We start from the raw sequence: 21,861 nt of genomic DNA on the forward strand, positions 1-21,861 counted from the left end.
TGACTGGGAGAAGACAGCAAAACCTTTCTGTCAGGGACAAGAGCCGCCAAACTTTGAGCCTGGGTAATGCTGTTCTGCAGGTTCCCCTCAGCGGGCTGGAAATGCACCCAGCCCCAAGCCGCGCCTGCAGCGCATCGGCCTTCCCTGAGGTTTATTACGGCAGCGGCACCTTCCCGCAGGACAGAGGGGAAACTCCACGTCCCTCCGGCCGCAGCCGGTCCGCACAGGGAGCTTGTCCCCTTCCCTCCCAGCAGGCAAGCTCCCTCCGCGGTCACCCTCGCCCGCCTTCCCTAGGGACGCACGGAAAAGCTGCGTTAATTACTGCAGCCGCTCGTTATCCCCAACGCAACCCGCTCCCCGGCAGCGCCGCAGATGCAAACGAGCCCCCGAGCTGGTAACGCCAGCGCAGCCGGCTATTCGCTTTCATTTGTTTATCGGCGCAGCCCTCTCCGGTGTCATCCTCCGGTGATCCCGTGCTCGCCCTTCTCGCTGGCAACGACTCCAAGGCAAACGGTACTCAGGAAAAATTAATGCGCTGCCGCGGTTTCGCAGCAACTCTGCGATGTTCCAGCTGATGTGTGTCACGTCAGGTAACAGGAACGACGAGCAACGCACCTTTGGAACTCGCTCTCTCGCCTGCCTTCAGAGACTGGCCATTTACTGAGGAAGGGTCATTAAATTACACCGGAGCGTGCCACAAATAAAACTGGATTATTCAACACAGGCTGCAGCTTCACAGTCCATTCTAACAACAAGGCCGGCGGGAATGATGGAGAAAGGTGCTACTTCGACGAAGATAACCTGAGTGCAGGGGTCACAGCGGGGTGCAGATCTGCCTGGGGGATAAGAGTGCCCTCCTTCCAAAATCGGTCTCCTTTTGCTGCTGCCTTGCCTCACGGACGCGCCGCGTCACCACGACTACCACCACTTCCCTCTCACTCTCCATTGAAAAAAAAACAAAAACAAAGTGCTACAACAGTAGTAAGACCTTTTCCGTTTCAGAAATTCACTCAGAGAAAGAGTCTAAGCAGTGCCTTCAAGTCATCTTCAGCCCCTCCACCGCCTCCCCCAGCTCCAGAGGAAGGCGATGACCCTGGCACCGCACAGCTGCTGGGATGCTGGTAATTAAATTAAAACACAGCCTCAAGTGCTCCAAGCAACAAGTTCCCCTAATGCCAGGAACAGCCTCTTGTAGAACTATTATGCATATTTTTAAAAAGCTAACTTTTAAATGGCCAAGAAAACTAATGTGTCATACAGCTTCTCTCACTCTAGTACTCAGAATCTAAAGAAGCACGATCCAAAGCCTTCCAAATGTATTCAGGTATCTTAAATTTTCAGGCAGCGTGTAGAAAGCATGCCCACCAACTATCAATGCCCCAAACCCAGAACAGTACCGAGTCCTTCGTTCGTGAGCTAAAAATCACCAGGTACAATTTCTGAAAAAACACGTTGTTCTTTTCCACAACTTCCACATTCACAAACTTCATCAAATGCACACACACAGTCAGCATCCGTAACACGCCGACGTTTTCCTCACCAGACTGAATGAGACACAGAGAAACAAAACACCAGTCTTGAGGGACGGGAGGTGGAGGTGGCTATCAAGGCACGAAACTGCATCACACAACGCAGCCGCGTAGGGCGTTCTGGCAGTGCCGATAGGGCCGAAAGGCAGGTAGTGCTCTAACATGGAGCTGGTGTCACGTCCGTGATCCACGGAGGCCCCCAGGACCAGTGCACTTGCTACCAGGACACTCTCAAGAGTGTATTTAATACCTCGAGCCAAACCCCAGTACTGGATAGACCAGTGCAGGTCCGCAACGGCTCTGTTCCAACACATCCACACTTACATCAGGTATAACTAGGGCAAGAAATTGGACCCCTTTACTGGCGAGCACGTCTTCGCATATTACGTTTCACCCGGTGACAACACAAAAAATGTAGATTATGTTTTTCTGTAGTCAGTTTCACAGAGCAAAGGTTTTATTCCTTTCTGCCTTTAACGAGCTGATGCTGCGACACACCGAGTCCCATCAGGTTTTATTTACATCCTTTAAACAGGAATGCTGAACACCTGCAGCTCAGAGGGGCTTCAGAGAAGGTGAGGGCTATTTTACATTTCTAAAGACGAAGGCACGTCTAGGTCTGCGTTTAAATTCGTGCTTTCAAAATTGCCTAATGGAGCCAGGTACTTCTCTCACTACGACTTCAACACTTCATTTGCTCAGGCCCCTCCACTTTCCAGGCGTCTCATTACTGGGACACTCATCTAAGAGCTCGGTGTGGAACTCCTAAACCCGCGTTTTTCTAAAAACTGGGAAGCTCCTAACAACTACCTGGACGCTGACGACGCACGGGAGGGCTGGGCAAGCGGGGAGCAGTGGGACGGGGAGCACTGCGCCTTCGCTGGCATCCGGGCAGGCTGCGATGCGCAGGCGGGGATCTGGGACCCCGCTTCAGTTCAGAGGCAGGAGAGGAAGCACAGGAGCGCGACAGCCTTGCTCCGAGGCCATGCTCAACCAACCCCGCGCAGGAGAGGACAGCTTTCTGCCTCTCCGTGTCAGCTCCAGCCATGTTCCCCTCACTCCCCGCCTCCAGTATTGTTCAAAGTCCTTTAAACAGACGGCTGGACCGAGACACGGGCGTGGGGAACGGCGCGAGCCGTGATAAATTCGGGCCCGTTATTTTTATGTACGGATGACCTTCAAGTTAAACCCCAAGCTTTAGCGGCTCCGGCTCCGGGGGAGGCGGGGGGGGGGGGAAGAGGGGCAGAATTGGGTTTTTGAACGGGTCCATCTCCGCTGCGGGCAAGACCCGGACCCTCACTCGCAACCCCCGGGGGCGGGGCGGTGGGGCCGCCCCCCCCCTACCCCCAGCGCCGGGCGGGGCGATCCCCGGGGGGCTGCGGGCAGACCAGGGGGGCCGTGAGAGAGGGCAGCGCGGGGCTCCGAAGCGCTCCGACAGCCACAAAGTTTCACAAACCGGGCACCGGCTGCCTCCCGAGCCGTGTCCCCCCCCCGCCCCGCGGCAGGCTCCTCCGTGTGCTGCAAGGGCACGGCGAGGGAGAGCGGCCGCCGGGGCTGGGCTTCGATCCCCCGGCCGACCCCGCCGCCCCCGGCCGCGGTCACCTTCCCCCCTCCCGCACCGGGCTGCGCAGGGGAGGGCTCCCCGCAGCAACCCCCCCCCCCTTCCCCCGCCGGCGCCCACCTCCGCCCTCGTCGCTGTGCTTGAACTCGAAGAGGAAATCGAAGTCGAACTCCTGCTCGGCCTCCGCGCCCGTCATGGCGACCCCCGCCGCGCTCCGGCACCCGGGCGGCGGCGCAGCCCCCGGCCGCCCCGTCGGGCCCGCCCCGCCGCGCCGGGACACCTGCTGCCGGCCGGGCGGGCACGGCGGCGGCTGCGGGCGGTAACGTGACCCGGGCCCCGACGGGCGGCCTCCTCCCGCCGCCGCCCCTGACCCGCCCTCCCCGCCGCCGCCGCCGCCGATGTTTCCGGGTCGATGCAAACAACGGCGGTGCCCGGCCCCCCCCCCCCCATTCCCCACCCGACGGGGCTCGGCTCCTGCAGCCCAGCCCGCGCGCGCGGGGAGCCCCTCCGAGGCCGCGGGGGGGGGGGTCCCGGCCCCGGGAGGGACCCCGGGGGTAGCCGGGCTGCGGGACTTCACCCGCTGCCGCCCGGGTGCCGGGCTCCCGCCAAACGGAGCGGGGCAGCCGGGGAGGGAGCGGGGGGCACCGGCTGCGTCCCACCCACTTCGCTGAGGGCTGCTCAGGCTTCCTCCGAGGGTCCGCGCCGCGTCTGCGAGCCAGGAGGCTTCGCTTTCGGTTATTTGTTATTAATTTCACTTCTCCGCAGCACCCACTAGTGCCAGCCGCCGCAAAAAGCGCGTTAACGCGGGACTCGCAGCGCTACCGGCTGCCTCCGCGCACCGAGGGGCGATCGCGCAGGGCCTCGGGGGGACGGGCACGACGCTGGCTCGGCCCTGCCGCCTTTCCCGCCTCTACGGGTTAAAAATCACTTGGGGGGGGGGGGGGGATAAATTCGACTCTTTTTCTGTCTAGGAACGAACTTCTGTCAGATCGCACCGCCCCGCTCTCCGCCCCGGCGGCTCGGCTCGGCCCGACCCCGGAGCTCCCTCAGCTCCAGGCCGGATTTCAAAACGAATGGTTTTTTAAAGCGGTTATGGAAACGGTGTTCCCTTATAAACGCAGGGAATACCATTTTCCAGGCTCATGGCTGAGATCTCCGTTACAGAGTGCCAGGAAAACATCGGGTTTTTTCCATCAGGGCCCGTTACGCTTTTTCCCCTCCTCGCCGGGCCGGGCCGCGCCGCAAGCCCGTCCCTGGCGGGAGCCCCCGGGGCGCAGCGGCACCCCCGGGCAGGACGGGGCACCCCCGGGCCCGCAGCATCCCCGCTGTAGCCGCGCACGTCCCGCGGCCTCTGCCCCGACGGCGGGGACCGCCGCGCCCGCAGTCACTGGGCCCACCTCCCTTCGGCCCTCCAGCCCCCCCGGGCTGGGGGCTGCTGCCGGGGGAAGGCGAGGGGCCGCTCCCCACCGCCCGCCGCTCTCGCCCCTTCGCCTCCCGCACGCCCGGTCCCTGCGGGGCGGGTGAATTGCCCCCGACGACTGGCGGGCATAAGTACCAGCGCCGTCAACGAAACGCGCCGATCGGCACCCTTCCCTCGGGCAACGGGGGAAGATGCGCTACCGAAAGGTAAAGCCCAAGCGACGCCGCACGTCCCGCCAGCCCATCACCCAGTTTTCGGACAGGGCCGTGACTCCAGCCTCCAGCCGCGGCCCCGCAGCCCGGAGCAGAGTTTGACTCGCAGCCCACCGGCTGCTCTCCGAGGCACAGGACCCCGCGCCGCGCTACGGCCCGGAGAAGAGAGCGGGGTCCTCCCACCGGGGACACTTGGCCAGGGTTTCTTTTCCCAGGCTAAGCAAGAAATCGAGCGTTTTCTTTGGCCGTCGCAGTCCGGCATCCAAGGGGCAGCGCTCCCGCCTCGCCGGGCTCCCCCGCACCGGGTCGCGCCTTCGGGCTGCCCCCCCTTTCCCCGCTCCCGCACCAGACGCACTCGCGGGGACGGGAGCGGGCGGCATCCCAGCACAGAGGCACCAGGACCGGACACAAACCGGGGGGCGGGGGCGTGTTTGGGGGTTGTCTTCTCTCTTTCTCTCTACGAGAGGCTCCGGTACTCTCTCTGTGCCGGCTGCCCCCCGGTGTCGTTTCCACCATCTGTCGCGTTCGGTGCCCGCGGAGCCCACAGTGCGGGACACGCCGCAGAGCAGCCCTCGGGGGGGGGGGGTGGTGGTGTGTGTCCGAGCGCGCGGAGGGCACGCACGCCGGGGCCATTAAACACAAGGTAATTAACTTCCCTCCAGAAAGGCGCTGGCATGCTTCAGACGCGGAGCCGCGCTCGCAGCTTTCGCGTTGGCAGGATCCCGGGAGTCAGCCGAAACGAACCCCCAGAGTGAAAACATCTGTCTTACAAGAGAAAAAAATTAGAAAAAGAAGAAAAAAGCTGGGTCCTGAGCGCGCCCGTCCGGCTTTCCGGGCACAAACGGGGCAGGGAGCCCCGCTGTCCCTCGCTGCGCAATGCACGCCGCCCCCCCCAACTTCTTCCCAACTTTCCACGACGTGCGGGCAGCGGAGCGGCGGACACCGGACAGAAGGGAAACCCGAGGGGAGCGGGGGGCGGTGTCGCGGCGGGGGGGCTGCCCCCGGTCCGGCGTCGGGGACCCGGTGCTGTCCGGCACCTGCCGCGGAGCCGAGCGGGCGATGCGCGGCCGCCGTCGGGGCGAGAGGGGCTGGCGGGGAACGGCGAGGGGCGAAAAGTTTCACCAGCGAGCGGAGCTGGGTAACGATGCTCGGGGGGGGGGGGGGGGGGGGGGGCGGGAACACGTCCCGAGTGGCACGGGAGAGGCTGGGGCCGGGACGGCCCGGCGCTGCCCCGGCGGGACCGAGCTCGGTGCGGTCCAGCCGCTCCCCGAGCCCCGCGCCCCCGGTCTGCCCCCCCCCCCCCCGCCCCAAACTCTGCCGACGCGTTTCGAGCGCGCTCCTCGCAGCGGGGGTTACTACGGGGCGTCGGAAGAAGTCGCGACAGCCAGCCGGGGTCGCCGGGGCGGGGAGCCCGCACCCCCGGGGGGACACGCGGGGGGGCCCGGGCACCGGCCGTGGCGTGCCCGGCTCTCTCGGTGCGGCGGGCAGGGCTGGCTGCCGGTACGGCGCCCGGGACCCGCTCCTTACGGAGCCTCCCTCGTTTTCCCTCAGAGCGAGGGACGGCTGCAAGCACGCACTCCGACCCCCCCCCCCCCCCCAAAAAAAAAAAAAAATCCGCGCCGGCCCTGGGCGGGGAATCCCCGCGCCGCTTCGCAGCGCTCCCCCCTGACCGGACCCCGGGCCGGCACCGGGGGGAGGCGGAGGAGACACCCGCTGGCACGCGGCCGCCGGCAAACCCCCCCGGGGCCGCCGCAGGGAAACACCGGAGGACGCCACCGCACCGCCCCCCCCCCCCCCCCCCGCCCGTTACCTTCCTCCGCCGCCTTCATGGTGCTGCCGAGCGGGCGGGCGCCGCGCTGCGGGGCCGCCGCCGGCCCCTCTCTCCTGCTGGCTGGGTCCCGCGACGGCGGCGCGGCGGCGGCGGCCGGCGGGGCAGCGCTTGGCATCCACCCGTCGGGGCGGCCGAGCCCCCCGCGCCGCGCCGCGCCCCTCGCCGCCTGCCCCGCGCCCCCCGCCCGCCTTCACGCCCCGTGGTAGCCGCGCCCGCAGAGGCAGAGGAGCTCGCCGCCGCCGCCGCCGCCCCCCCGGGGCCGGGGCATGGAGGGGAGGGCGGGTGTGCGTGGGGACTTCGGGACGGGGCGGCGGGCGCTGCCCGGCCCGCCGGGTGCCGCAGGCGGGGTGCGGGGGCGGGCGGGTGTGCGGAGCGGGGAAGTCTCGCTCTGACGCAGGGCCGGGCGCCCGGCGCCGCCTTTTTAAAGCTGGAAAACACCCCCCCCTCCCCCGTCCCCCCCCTTCCCTTCCCCTCCCGGCCCCTCTCCCCGCCCCGGCCCCGTGATGTCAGCCGGGCCCCGGCCGCCGGCCAGCGGGAGGCGGGCACCGGCGGGCACCGACGGGACGCGGCCGCCCCTCCGCGGGGCACGGCACCGCACGGCGTGGCCCGCGGGGTCCCCGCAGCCTGCGGAGGCCGGGTGCCCTCCCCGGGGCGGGGGGGTCGCGGAGCGAGGGGAGACGGGGGAAAGAGGGAGACGGCGACGGGGGGGGGGGGGGGGGGAAGAAAAAAAAAAAGCGCGAAGCAGCCTCGCATGCTGAAATCATTATGTAAAAAATCGCAGGCTTCCCCCGCTGTGGAAATTTGGAAAAGAGCATCAACTGGCAGGCGAGGGAAAGGAAAATCCCACTCCGCTAAATGACTAGCAGGCCCGGCGGACTCGGCTGCAGCCGCTCCGGATTTATTATTACTATCTGTCTTATTATTATTCTGTAAATATCTCAGCAGCGCGGTTGTACCTCATCACTTCGTAGCGGGGGGGGGGGGGTCCACCCCACAGCGACTCCCCCTCCCGCCCCCGGGATGCCCCGTCCCGGCCCCCCCGTCCCGGGAGCCGCCGAGAGGGGCCGCGCCGCCCCGCTCCCCGAGCCCCCCCCTCGGCCCCCGCAGCTGGCGGGAGGGGACCGCGCTTTCCTGTTGGAGTTGGACGGCGGCGTGCGGGGAGTTGGGGTTGTTTTCAGCGTGTGTGGGGGGGGCAGGGCAGCTATCGTAAATCTAGCGCCTGACACCCCTGTGCGATTGGAAATAAACCCGACACAAACGAAATCCTGCCTGCTCCCGGGGAACAGGAGGCCGCGGAGGAGTCTTCGGGGCGAGCCCCCCCACCAAGGCAGGCTGGAGGCCCGACCCCCCAGCCCCCCCCCCCGCCGTCTCCTCGGGCGGGGGAAAACCAAAACCAGAGCGAAGAGGGCGACGCTGCTCTTTCAAGGAAAACTGGACGAGGAGGGGGGGAAAAAAGAAGGAAAAACCCTCAGCCTCCCCCCCCCGCGGCACCGTCCCCAGCCGGCGCCCTCTCCCCGGGCACCCGGGGCTGGGGCTCGGCCGGGACCCCCCCGCCGCGCCGGGGCACCGCCAGGGGGCGCTGCGGGGCGGGGCGGCCGCGGGGCGGCGCCGCAGCGCCCCCCTCCGGCGGCGGCGCGGCGGGGGCCGGTTCCCCCCCCCCCAAGCCCCCGGCCCGGCGTGGGCCCGGGCGGCCGCGGGGCTGTCCGTCGGGGCGGGGGGGGAGATCCCGGCGCCTTCCCGGGAGGCCGGAGCGGGGGCGAGGCGCGCTCCCCTCGGCGGGACTCTCCTTTCCCGCCCGCCCCCCCGCTCCCCGGTGAAATGACGGAATCCCCCGTCTGTTTCCTCCTGTTTAATGCCGTTGCCCGGACCACCGTGGCCCGGCTCCAAGTCCCCGACGGCGGCGCAACGCGGGGCCCGCGGCCGCCCCCCGGCCCCGGCCCCGGCGCTCCGGCCGCTGCCCCGGCCCCGGCCCGGTCCCCGCTGCCCCCGGGCCGCCCGCCGCCGCTCCTCTTCCCTTTCCCCCGCGCCTGCCCGGGGTTTGTTTACGGCCGCTACCAGGAGAGACTGTTACACGGAGCTTATTTTGGGAGCCGGCGATGACTAACGGAGTTAAAAGGAGCTCGGTACAGAAAACAACCTTATTTTTAGACGGCTGTTGTTCCAGCGGATCGCTGCAGCGAGCGCACCCCGGCCGGTCTGGCGAGCAGCCGGCCCGGTGCCCGCTCTGTCCTCCCGCCGCGCCTGGCCCCGCACCTACCGGCTGCACCCACCCGGGGCTGCCGGCACCGGGGGTCCCCGGCTCTTTCCACGGAAGAAAAAAGGGGGGGGGGGAAACAACAACAGCAACAACAACAACAACAACAACAAAGCCTCGGAGCGTTCGGGGCTCTTCACGGTGACCTCCCGCGGGGATCCCCCGGGGAAGGGAAGGGGTCCCCGCCTTCCCGGTGCGGGGGAGAGCGGTGCTCCCCTTCCCTCGTGCTCGGAAACGAAGCGCTGGCTGCTTTCAGCCGCTAATTAGGTTAATTGCCAGAGAGGGTTCGGTTGCCCTGCTCCGCCTCCCCGCCTCGGCCGGTCCGCGGGGCTCGGCGGGGGGAGCGTCTGGGGAGAGGGGGGCCCGGCACAGGGCCTGTCTCAGGGCGCACCTTTTTTCGGGGGGGGGGGTGTGTGTGTGTGTGTCCCGCCGACTTCCCGCTGCCCTGCTGATTGACGGCAATCAATTTGTACTGGAGAAATCACGAGGGGTGCGAAAAAAAAAGAGGAAAAAAAGAAACCCGTGTATCGTAGAAGGAGGGAGGGCAGGAGCCGTCGAGGAGCCCCCCCCATCCCCCACCCCCGCAGCCCAGCCTGCCCCGCACACCCCTCGTCTTCGCTGCGGGAAGGAGCCGATGCCACTGGCTTGGATGGGCGCTTTTCGGTCACTTTCTACCCCTTCTCGTTCATCTTTGCAAGCGAAGCCGCAGCTCCGTCCTCAGCTCTCGCACGCAAAGGTGGTGCTGCCCTTTAAACCCCGAGCCTGCGGAGTATCTATACAGGGTGTTTTCATCACCAAAGAGCCCGATTCGTGCTCGGAAGATGAGTTTCACACACCAAGTCATGTGAGTGTGCGTGTCTTCCCCCACACTTTGCTTTTTGCTTTTCTCTCCTTTTCCTTGGGCCTGGGCAGACTGGGAGCAGTAGTTCGCGCAGAGCTTGGTACTCAGTAGCTATGGTATTTCTCAGGGAACCCCTAATTCCGCCGAAACGCCTCAGTTACCGCCTCACCGGAGGCCGTGGGTCGGTAGCGGGCAGGGCTGCCGCCCCTGGCTCGTGCCTGGGTCTGCTCACAAGACTCGGGGCAAAGCGTTAATCCGCGTGGTGTCCTGTGAAATGAGAATCTTTCAGCTTCGTCCACACAAAAGTGTTTTGAAAGGAGGGCGGGGGGACCCCTCTCTCTCTCTGGTATTTACCAGTATCAAATATTTTCTTACCATAAGTGCACAGAATCTTGTAACCCAAGACACGGATCGGGAAAAGCCACCCATCTCTGCACAGAAATTTTGTTCCGTTTCGGGCTTCTTGCCCTTATATCCCTGTAGCCTTTTATATCTAGCATATATAATAAAGGCCATCTCCTTAGGGTCTGCACGCCCATCTTTTGAGCCTTGGCAGCTTCAAAAGCATCAGCATCTGCTCAGAATTTCATTCATTGTAACAAAAGATTTATAAGTCTCGAGCCTCCCAAACCAAGTCGCTAATGAAAGTCTTTCTAATCCCCTGCTTTGAAAATTGTAACAAGATTTACTGGAAAGTGAGGAGAGCACATGGCCAGTCCTTGTGGCCAGTGCTGCACCATTTTGAAGACGCATCCGTGAACCTTCCAAAGAAGGCACGAGCACACCCGCGTGGTGGGCAGCCGCTGCCCGAAACCACCGGAGCCAGAAGCTGGTGCGAAGGCAGGGGCTGGGCTCAGCCTTCCGCCCCCCAGACACAGCCTTTCTCGCAGGCTGCCAGAAACCATTTCCCCGCTTTTCGGGTGCATTGCACTTCGCAGGACAAACGCCAGAGGAGGAATTTTGTGTGCTTGAGTAATGTTGTAATTTACCTTATAGCTGGTCTCATTACGACGCTGAGTGCTCTGTTGATTTACCTGGCTTTTGATTCAGTGGACTCCTTTTGAACGACGATCTGGGAACGCAGCCAGGGACTGCAGGCAGAGGACCTTCAACCTTTCTGGAGCTACAGTCACCCGCTCAGACACCGACTTTCTAAACTCAAGACAGACGTCAGACAGCCACGCCAGACCCATACACAGAAAGCTGCGACTGAATTAAACCGAGACGTCAGTTCAGAGAAATAATTTCATAATGATACACGCTGCGTCGGTGCCGCTTCGTTTGCTTTTGGGCTTGCCCCTGCTACAAACCTGCATCGCGGGCGGTGCTTAAAAAATGAGAGCACATGTAACACCCTGTTTGTAAAGCAGTACTGAAGAATTGGCAATTTTTTATACTTGTGCAGTGTAGACAGACTTGCAAAGGACCGGTGACAAAGTTTTCTACCAGACAACATATTTTAGCTCTGGAAATCTCTCACATGTTTCAGGCTTCCCCAGCTGATGGTGCAGAGGGTGGTAACAAGCTTTTCGCCTCACTCAGAAGTACTCTGTGGAGGAAAGGCTGGTTGGGTACCGAGGGACTAGAGCTGGCCGCAGACCAGACCCTTCTCCGGGGGACGGGAAACGTCAGATTTATGGCGTCTGCGGGCGACTGGGACCTGCGGTAGGTGTCGGTTCCGACACACTGCGGGGATGGCGGCTTCACCTCATCCATCCTCCCAGGCGCGGGATCGCACCTCCATTTTCAGGCGGTGCAAAGCGGTTTTCATCCAGATGCCCACGTTTCCCCCACAGGAGTGGGCTTGCTGCAGGAGGCTCTGCGGGAGCGGTGACCCAGGGGATGGGCGTGAGACCCGGGCTGGCTGCACGCGTGGCAGCGCTGCTTCACCCGGCAGCCCAGGGGCAGCAGCTGGGCCTGTGATGGTCAGGAGTGGCTGTGTGTGGCTCTTCCACTGCAAAAGGGGCTGCTTTCCCTCTTGACAAGCCTGCAAGCCATACATCCCCTTGAAAGTCTGTTTTCAGCAACGGGCCACCGTAACTCCTTCTCACCCTCTCCCCTCTGCCGGTCGTTGGTCCCCGAGTGCATCTACTCCCACAGCTGGAGGAGGCTGGAGAGAGTCTAGCGGAAGGCTACGAGGATGATGAGGGGACTGGAGCATCTCTCCTACAAGGAAAGGCTGAGGGAGCTGGGCTTGTTCAGCCTGGAGAAGAGGCGGCTGAGAGGGGACCTTATAAATGCCTATAAATATCTTCAGGGTGGGTGTCAGGAGGATGGGGCCAGACTCTTTTCAGTGGTGCCCAGTGACAGGACAAGGGGCAATGGGCACAAACTGAAGCAGAGGAAGTTCCGTCTGAACATGAGGAAGAACTTCTTCCCTCTGAGGGTGACGGAGCACTGGAACAGGCTGCCCAGGGAGGCTGTGGAGTCTCCTTCTCTGGAGATATTCAAGACCCGCCTGGACGCGGTCCTGTGCACCCTGCTCTGGGTGACCCTGCTTCGGCAGGGGGGTTGGACTAGATGATCCCCAGAGGTCCCTTCCAACCCCGAACATTCTGTGATTCTGTGAGACCTAGACTGGTCTGGTTCAAACCAAAGGCGGCACGTGTTTGTTGAGCTGTGGTCACGGCCGAGTGCCCTGGGGGCCCAAACATGTCCTTAGCTGTCTCTGCCAAGACGTGTGCTACGCTAGCATCTCTGCGTGGACCCAAGGGCCCATGTCCCGACGTGTAGAACAGGTCCGGCAGCAGTGGAGTACCCTTCGTGGCCTCCCTCTCCATAATCGGGGACTGGCCTGTTTCAGACTCTGAGTTCAGTGCCGAGAGCACCCCAGCTGCCACACGAAACGGGCGACCCCGTGTGAAGTCCTGGACTCCCCGGCCGCAGCATGAGCCCCGTTTTCCAAAACCTCAGCTGCGCTATTATTTACTTGTCGGTCTGCTGCTATCCCTACCACTCCACAGCACCAGCCCGGGCCTTTTCCTTCGTTAGTTTCCTCTTGCTCTGGTTCATTAAACTTGCATTAAATGTGCTGTTGGTTCTCCCTAAGCGAATAACCTTCTGTCGTATAATATTGAATTCCTTTGTGTCAGCCTGTTCCCCCAGAGTCTCCAAATCCTCCTGTAGCCTGGTGTATTCCTGAAATTTATCAAGCAGCCTCCCCTCCTATCATGATGTCATCCGCATCTGGACACCTAGCAGACTGCGCCAGCCTCGGGCTCGTTTGTACGAAACTCTGAACCCGAGCAAGCCCCAGCACCGAGCCCCAGGAGATCGGGTCCGTTGGCTCTCTTCGTGTGCGCGGTCCTATTTATTGCACTTCTGTCTTCTCTGAGTCATGTTTATCCTTCTAATATCGATACTCCAATAGCTGTATACTTTCTACTGACCTCATTTTCCGATGCAGAGCCGGTAACCTTGTTAAACTACAGCAAACACAAAATCGTTTCTTTAAACTTTCACCTCCACATACTTTATGAATAGGATTTGGACTACTCTAGCAGCGATTTTGACTGTGGCCCTTGTGCCAGATGCTTGCGACCACCAGTCCCCGCTCCCCCTTTCCCCAGCACTTTCAGCGTGATATACCAGCAACACCCAGGGGATGAGAGGTACTGAGGGAGAAAGGAAATATTTTCCACGTGATGAAATGAGGTGCCAAGGTTTTATTCACTCACTTGTGGCTATGCACTATCGAGGAGCATCCTTTACATTTCATCTGAAATGGGTAATGATGCGCTTACAGCCCCATGGCGTAAGGCAATATATTCTCCTCCCCTCTTACTTTCACCAAACATTTTGCTGCTCAGCCTTTCCAAAGACAGTGGCCTTGGACAGGGATGAAATTTTGAGCTTTTCAGCCTGAAAGATGAAATGGTAGGAAACTGCATGCTGTTGGAAATTAAAGGTTATGATGGAGATACTGAGTGCAGACGTCTCCAGCTGCCTGCAGCGTACTGGTCCAATAGCGATGGCAAGTTTCAGGTGCAGTGTTCAACGGTACCTACGGCACGGCTGAACTGCACCAGCTGGGGAGTCGGGGGCACCTCAGTGGTGGGTCGGCTTTGACACGAACTCCTAGTCCAACTTGGTGCAACCCTGCCTGCTCCAGCTGCCCAGGGATGCCACGCACCTCGGCTAAATGCCGTTTCTTGCAGAAATGCCCCATAGATGAGGGTTTCTGAGAAGCCCTTTGATCAGCTTGGCAGAGCCAGAAGCTTCTCTTCACCGGGAGGATCATGAAAGGCTGACAAGAGGTTGGGCTTTTGACATATACCTTTCCTTCTTCACAGCTTCAGTTGTATCTCCCTCCTTCTTTCTCCTTCTTTTCACATCATATTTTATGCACAATGGGTGTTTTCTTTATAGGGATGATTTGTCTGAGTGGAACAGCATCCTGAAACGGATTGCCAGACTCCTATAGTTTGGTCAAGGATTAAAGTGTTTGGTCCATAGAATCGTAGGTTGGAAAAGACCTTTAAGACCATCAAGTCCAACCACCCGCTCAACACCACCATGCCTGCTAAACCATGTCCTGAAGTGCCACATCTACACATTTTTTGAACGCCCCCAGGGATGGTGACTCAGACACCTCCCCGGACAGCCTGTTCCAATGCCTGACCACTCTTTCAGTAAAGAAATTTTTCCTAATATCTAATCTAAACCTCCCCTGACGCAACTTGAGGCCATTGCCTCTCATCCTCTCGCTAGTTACCTGGGAGAAGAGACCAACACTCGCCTCACTGCAACCTCCTTTCAGGTAGTTGTAGAGAGCGATAAGGTCCCCCGTCAGCCTCCTCTTCTCCAGACTACAGCGTTCTTCGTGTAACAAAATGACAAACGAGCCCAATGCCTTTGTTCCATTAGCTGATGGCAGTGTACCTGTTTTGTGATATCCCTGCATGCTGGAATAGCTATCTTGAAGAACAAATGCTGAAAATTAAAATCTTCTTGAGTCAAGCTTCCTCATTAGCAGCCTGCCTGGCTAGACTCTACCTTATTATTTTTTGCTGGTGTGTAGCTGTAAAGAGAAAACCAAGGAGAAAAATAGGCAATTAAAATGCATTAAATTGATTTCCAAATGAGTATGCAGAACCAGAAAGTCTCAGGAAGAACCCCGTCTCTTCTCTTGCATCTGTTTCTGTATGTGAGAGTGCAAAGTCGCTACCAACTAGAAGGAGACATATTTGCAAACATTAGTAGGGTCAAACTTCTGTCTAGGATCCCTCAGTCAAGTTTCTGAAAAGCAGATGTGTTAAGTCCTTGCAGTTGCTGGGCAGACATTACAGTGCAAGACTTCCCAAAGGCCATGCAAAAGTTTTTCAGGATGCAGTCCTCGGCCCCAGCAGTTCAAACATGAGATGCTCGGCTCTGCAAAGCCAGAGAACCATTTTCCTCGTCGTTATGAAAAATGCCAGAATGCACCTCACAATTCCTCTGTTCTAAACTGTGTTCCAGTGCAGCAGTGAAACTACAAGCGTTACGAAACCACACAACCTCCTGCCGCCAGGCACTGGGTCTGCTCACCTCAGGTTAGTGCAGGTCTATCAAATGCAAGCCTAGGACACTTAAAGAAAACCGTGAAGATAATATACAAATAAATCCCTTGCTCTTCTTTGCTTCCAGGACTTTCCTCTCCCTACTCCCTTCCTCCCAAGACTCCAATTTATTTTCAGGTTGCTCTCTAAGCAAGCTAAGTAGATAACAAAATTGAAGCAGCCTCTCAGTTGTGTGTGAGGAGGCTCCCCGCAGCCATGCGTGGTGCACGGGAAGACCAGCTGCGCAGACAGATACACGCAGGCAGTGACGCCTTCACTATGCTAAGCGGTAGAGCAGGGGCAGAACAACCTCCCTGACTTACCGCCGCGGGCTGGATCTACCCACCAAGCTCGTTCCGGGAAAGGCAGGTGTGAAAAGACAGACTGAAGGCTAAGGCTGAAAATTGGTTCGCAACACACTTTGGAACTTCTGCTGAAGAATCCATCGCTGGAGGTGAGTCTTTGAGATTAAAGCCCCTTGAATCTACTGCTGAAGGGCTGCTGCCTGCCTGCTGCCCAGTACTGATGCATTGAGCAGTCCACAAGAGCTGTGCCACAATGAAATACTTTCCTTGGTGTTTCTCAAGTTTCATGAGTCAAAGCCGTGAAGTCTGGAAGTCTGGGATTTGGGTCCAAGCTTTGCTGGCTGCACTCCAATAAGTGGATGCAGACCTATTTTACAGAAGCGGCCAGCAACCTCTAGCAGGACAAAGAAAGACTCTTTTCAGTGGTGCCCAGCGACAGGACAAGGGGCAACGGGCACAAACTGAAGCAGAGGAAGTTCCAGCTGAACACGAGGAAGAACTTCTTCACTCTGAGGGTGACGGAGCCCTGGAACAGGCTGCCCAGGGAGGCTGTGGAGTCTCCTTCTCTGGAGATATTCAAGACCCGCCTGGACGCGGTCCTGTGCAGCCTGCTGTAGGTGACCCTGCTTTGGCAGGGGGTTTGGACTAGATGACCCACAGACGTCCCTTCCAACCCCGAACATTCTGTGATTCTGTGAAAGAAAGGCCATTCCCACCCGCACACAGCCTCTGCTGGGCTGCGGAGGTCCAGTGCTGCATGGAGCTCTGGAGCACCTCGTCTGGAGGCTCCTGTCTCTGGTCACCACTCTCTGAATGCCAACAGGTATAGAGTGACCCAACGGATTAGACAGAAAGAGGCCCCGTAAGCTGCACGCACGGGCACATGCATGCACACATAACTATCTATCTCCTCCACTTGGAGTTCATGGCTGGCTAGACTTGGTCACCTCAAGGTAGAAATTTCTCTTGAGGTGGGATCTGAAGGTGGTCCAGGGTAACTGCTGCCTGGGTACAAAGCCCAGTAAAAGACAACTCTTGTATCCTAGAATTGGCTTGGATGAACAGCCATGTTAGGGTTTGAGGCTGGTAGCAGTGGCAGATCAGAGGAGGCTAAAGGCAGGGTGGTAAGAGATCAGCTTGGGATAAGTATGGAGGGGCCAACACATGACGCCCCAGTTCAGTGACGAAGGACTTTCAGGAATGTTGGTGCGAAGATCTGGAGCGGGGCAGGAGCAGGCAGGGGCAGGGCTGCCAGAGCGTTGGTTCTCAGACCCAACCACAGTGCTGGGACCGGCACAGCAGTCCCGTGGACCTCGATGATTCAGAAATGGTGAGGAGGGGAACATCTTGCTGGGATGAAACGTCCTGCCCTGCTAGGAGCAGGGGAACATGTTGCTTCTGACTCCTTGACATGAAGTCTGTCCTGACTCAGCTGTCTCCGCAGCTACTGAAATGCTGTCCATAGGTTATCACAGTAAACACTACCTGGGTAGTTTTTGCTTAAGGGCTTTTTCTCCTCCCTTCACCCAATGAAAAGTTCAACAGAAACCACAGACTCTCTTCAGAGGGTGAAGGCTCCGAAGGCCAAGAGTGTCGTCTGAAGCCAGGCTAGATGGACTGCTGCCAGAAGCCGCTCCACCATTCAACCCCGGCACTGATAAATCAGTCTGTCGGGTGGGGACTGCATCCCCTGTGGCAGATGTTGGGGCGATGGGGTTTGACGATGATTGTGCTGGAGACAAATCCTTTTCATGAGAGTGATTTCTGTCTCGTCTGGAAGATTTAAGGCTAAGCCATTAAAGAAACTTTTTTTTCCCATACTACGGAAACAAGATTTCAGAAGACGGGCACTGCGTGCCTTGAGAGGGGATTTCTGAGTTGGTGATGATGACGGCGGACGTGGGATTTGACTTATTTGTTAGCTTCCACCGCCCCCTCCTGGCTCCTCTAAAAATACCAGCTTTTACCAGAAGCATAAAATTCCCTTCAAAATAGAACAGTAAGGCAAAGCCTCTACATTTATCAGCGTTCACGCCGACCGACTCGAATGCATCAGGCATTCAGACAGAACCCGGGACCGCCCTTGGGAAGTGCGGATGCTGACTTGGCAGGGACGGGTGCAGGTGCTGCTTCTGGCTGGCTGGCGGGCGGGCGGCCTGCGAGGCCGTGCTGGCACTGAGTGCTGCGCAGCCGTTCTCTCTCTCCGCCTTTGACTCCCTCGTTCTCTCCTTCCGCACCAGCTTACAGCTATTTAAATCATAACGCCGTGCTAAGAAACTCCAGTTCTGCTGATTAAGCTCCAGGCTGATCGCCTCTGGCAGCGCAAGCGTGCTTTCCATCGCCGGGAAGAACAGCAAGCGCCCAAGCAGTGCAGGTGCTGGCAGGCAGGCAAAGCGAAGATCGGGCAGCGAGGCTCTGGCAGGGGAGCTCGTGGGGCGATGTCAGGGGGCAGCGCAGGAGGTGGGACCCCCTCAGACCAGCACCAAGTCAGAGACTGGAGCAGGACAGAAGCCCCTGTAGATGCATTTCCTACATTCAGAAGTGCACGTACTTGCATAAGATTGCAGTAATCAGGAGGATGAGAACAAAATTGAGTGACAGTTATGGACTTACACTGAAGTTAACCGACTAACTTCTAGAGTGACCACTCCTAAATATAGCAAAAAATCACACTGCATTTTCATGAAAAAAATTAAAACAGAAGTGAAGCAATCCCTAAGGTGAAGTGCCACTCCAACAAATGGATGATCAAGTGCCAGGTTAAAAAATAAGAAGTCCTTCCTTTACACTTTGTGTAAATGACACCATCAAGCCCCCATATAATGAAGATTCTAAGCTAGCAGGTTTACCACCTTGATGAAAGTTCTGCCTCCTTGTAAGAAAAAGGTACCATTTCTTTCCTTCCAGGTCACTTAGAGGAGGTCCTAGAACTGTCCTCCTCTACACTGGCTCTAGCTCCGTATCACTGTTCTTGTCATCTTTCCTCGCTTCCATCCATTCTCAGCGATGGCAAAACTTTCTCCTTTGTCAATCTCTTAATTAAGGGGTAAAGGGGCTCTTTCCCTCTCTCTGAATAACCTGTATCATCTTCTCCAGCATCCTGCTCAGGGCTTATAACGCGATACCAATAGCGATTATCTATTTGTTGCTCCTACACTCTTCCTTTCATTCCGTTCTGATAGATCATTTTGGTTGCCCAGCTCGAGATCTATCAAGAGACTGAAGGTTCAGACAGTGAGTACTTCACATTTTTTTGCAAACCAGGCTCCTACTCACAAAGCAAACATCTGAAAAAAAGTAGCATATAAAATCATTAGTCACTTCTGGTGGAGACTCCCTCCAGACTGGGAATAGAAATTGAATGGAAATGATTAGTCCTCCCCCTTCACCTGCCTCACCTCTCTAGTTCTTCGTTCCTGCCGCGAGTTGTGATGCTCTCACTGACATTTGCACAGTATGAAGCTGATTAAGAATTTGTTAGATCAATCATTTAACAATCTCTGAAATCAAAGCTGATTTCCCTGTATTCCAAAAGCTCCAGCAGCTCCTGTCTTTGCTTTCTTTTCAGAAGAGATACAGTTCCCACATTTTTTATGCCTTGGAAAAGTATCAAACCGGAAAAGGAGGGATGCAAAGCAGGAGAGCTGGGAGATGTCTGGGACTCAAACAGGACTGGCAGGCAACAAGGAAGACTGTAGAGAGTGCTTTGTTTTTCACGTTTTCCTTGAGTTGCTGGAGGGCTCTATATCTGGTGCCTTCCCTCCAAAATGTCTCTCTGAGCTGCAGGAGCAGCGCATGTGCTGAGTTCAGCTTGCCCAAAAGAAGCTCAGCCACGAGCAGCTGCCCAGTCACCCTCTCCACATGATCACCAGATGAGTCTCTCATGGAATTTGTGTCCCATCTTTAAAAATAAATACAACACAAATAAATGGTCTTGACTATAGTCACTAACCCTGACCCACATGCAAACGTGACTGTGCTTGAGTCAACAGCTACAAGATCCGCAGACTGCAATTTCACAGAGGCCCTAGATACCCAGGGTACTCAGAGGAGGAGAGCGCAAGCAGGAGTAGTAGGAAGGCACTGAGGAATGGCTAGGGCAGCGAAACAGTCTAGAAGATGGCTTGCAGGAAGACCAGCTACGGAGGGAGACCTCCTGATGTCCCCAGGGTGGCTCCACGAGGCTTGCTATGAGTGCAGGGTCTGGCTCCAACCTGCGCCACAGCAGCACGTTGTGCCCAGGGGAGGTACCTCTGCGCTGAGCGCTGGGGAGCACAGGAGCAGACAAGCCCCACAGACTTGGCCCAGGGGTCCTTCAAGATAACTGCAGGCAGCCTTCTGATTTTTCCCCCAATGGACTGGGAGCCACCAGCTCCCTCTGCTAACCATGGCAGGCAGCAAAGGAGATGGAGGCAGGGTAGAACACAGAGCAGGAATTCAACACCATGGAACAGTAAACCCGTTCCTGCCACGCTAGTGACCCAGAGGTGGAAGCCACGGGGGGCTGCACTGACCCCGCAGCACGGCACAGCCTGGACTTTCCACCACTACAGGGTGGGAGGGGCGAGGGTAGAGGGGATGTATTTGTTGGGTCTCAGGCAAAATTAGGTTTCCCTCCATGCTTTCGTTTTCTCTTTTCAGAGTCTTCTTCTGCCTCTGAAGGCATTTCCTGGGGCTGACAAGAACATGCAAAGTTCTGCAGTTTCGGACATCTCTGCTCCCGTGCCCCGAGGTAAATGCCTCTGGGGCAGGCTTTGCTTGAAGAAGCCTTTCCCCGATTCTCCAGCAGCGACCTCCATCACTCCCCGTGCTGGTATGTCTGAACTGGCAGAGTGAGTTACCTGCGTGTCAAGAAGAGAGACTCTCACGCTGCCGAGCACTAGATCAGTGCCTCGGGCTGGCTCTGCGTTACAGCTGAGCTATAGCCTTGCTCTCCCGCCTCACCTGCCGTTTCCAAGCAATTGCTTTTGGACAGATGCTAGTGTGGTTATGTGACTAGCAGCTTGGTTTTCTTCCCACTTCCCCCCAAAAAGAAATCTGCTTCAGGTTATACAGAGATAGATTATTTTTCTCTGCTCCGCTTCCCTTCCAGCACTACAAACCAGTTTACACAGAAGCTGATAGCTTCAAGGGCCGGAGGACTTCTCTGGCTGGGGACTACTTGCAGCGGTGCCTCTCGACACGCAAGTGGGCACAGCTGGGCCAAAGCACGGACGCACCGTTGTACGATCGCTGCTCTCGGGAAAACACGACCGCGCACGCGCCACGTGACAACAGGCAGACGTGCGGGGATCCTGCTTGATGTTATTGGCAGAGCCCATCCTGGTCAGGAAGAATCTCTGCTGACGCCAGCAGGGCCACACTTTATAGCAGAGCCAGGCAGAAAAGCACGGCCCCATGACTGTCCCAAGTTGTCTCTTTCAGGCTTGTGTTCCTGAGACGGGTTGTTAAAAACGTATTTTGCCTCAGTAGTGCCAGGCATTCAGGTGTGGGTTGTCTTAAAGGGCCTATTTTCTGAAAATGTTATTGAATTTTTTTTTTTTTTTAAGTAAGATTTCCATATGGTATTTTTTGCTCTGAAGTCTGCACGCGTTAAGGGCATCACAAACCTAAGTTACTGCGAGCAGCAGATTTCTTCCTCCCTCCTTTATTTCTAAGGTCATACAATATGCATAAGCTTAAAACACTTCAAGATACTTGCTTCTTAAATTTCGTTATCCTTCACTGTAACATCCAGTTCCTAACAAATGCACAGATGTCCTCATATGTCGCTTCCGACTCTCCACCCTCCACCTATTCTAATACCAAAACCAACGTAAAAGGATCTAGCAGAATTATAACTAGCCACGCACAGGTAGGAAGGTAATGTGAAGGCCTCAAGCTAGGGTATTTTATAAAATTAATTATTGTTTTTTAGATAACTTGAAATATTTCTACTATTCTCTTATAGTGAAGAAGTTTATGCAAAAATTGAAAGGCACCTATAAGCAAGGCAAAAACCACTACAGCCACAGGGTTGAAGTCTCCAAGCCAATAAATGCTGTTTCCCTCCAGCTCTTTCATAGAATTTGACAGAATTGTACATGTTTGCCTGGTTGTTTGTTTGTTTGTTTTTTAAATTGCAGATTGCCTACAATTCCTTTAGTTGCATTTGGATAGGGATAAATATGTACTAGTCCACGTCTGTGTCATCTGTCTTGCCCGTGACACTCTGACAGAAAAACTGCCTCCTGCAGCTGGGATAAACGCCATTCAGCTGGGATCAAGATGAGCGACAGACTTCTATTCAAAGGACTGTCCTGGAAGAGTCTGTATCCCGACAACGGGAGGAGGTACTCTCAGAACCAGAAGCTGTGGGAGGAAGTGCATAT

The 21,861-nt window shown here is 57.7% G+C and overlaps 1 protein-coding gene across 5 annotated transcripts in view; it reads right to left on the reverse strand.

Annotated features, from left to right (window-relative positions):
- NFATC1 (nuclear factor of activated T cells 1) overlaps nt 1-6,668 on the reverse strand; it is a 116,010-nt gene extending 109,342 nt beyond the window's left edge. For 4 of the 5 annotated variants that reach the window (XM_075417048.1, XM_075417046.1, XM_075417044.1 and 1 more), the window contains exon 1: nt 3,211-3,319. In XM_075417048.1, the coding sequence (XP_075273163.1) occupies nt 3,211-3,286 (76 nt within the window). In that variant the 5' untranslated portion in view covers nt 3,287-3,319. Of the gene's footprint in view, nt 1-3,210; nt 3,320-6,532 lie in introns of those variants that run through there. The other variant, XM_075417043.1, reaches the window with a different exon arrangement.
- Between the last annotated feature and the right edge of the window lie 15,193 nt (nt 6,669-21,861).

The sequence above is a fragment of the Opisthocomus hoazin genome, chromosome 3 (genome assembly GCF_030867145.1).
Source record: "Opisthocomus hoazin isolate bOpiHoa1 chromosome 3, bOpiHoa1.hap1, whole genome shotgun sequence".
In the NCBI taxonomy this organism is placed as follows: Eukaryota; Metazoa; Chordata; class Aves; order Opisthocomiformes; family Opisthocomidae; genus Opisthocomus; species Opisthocomus hoazin.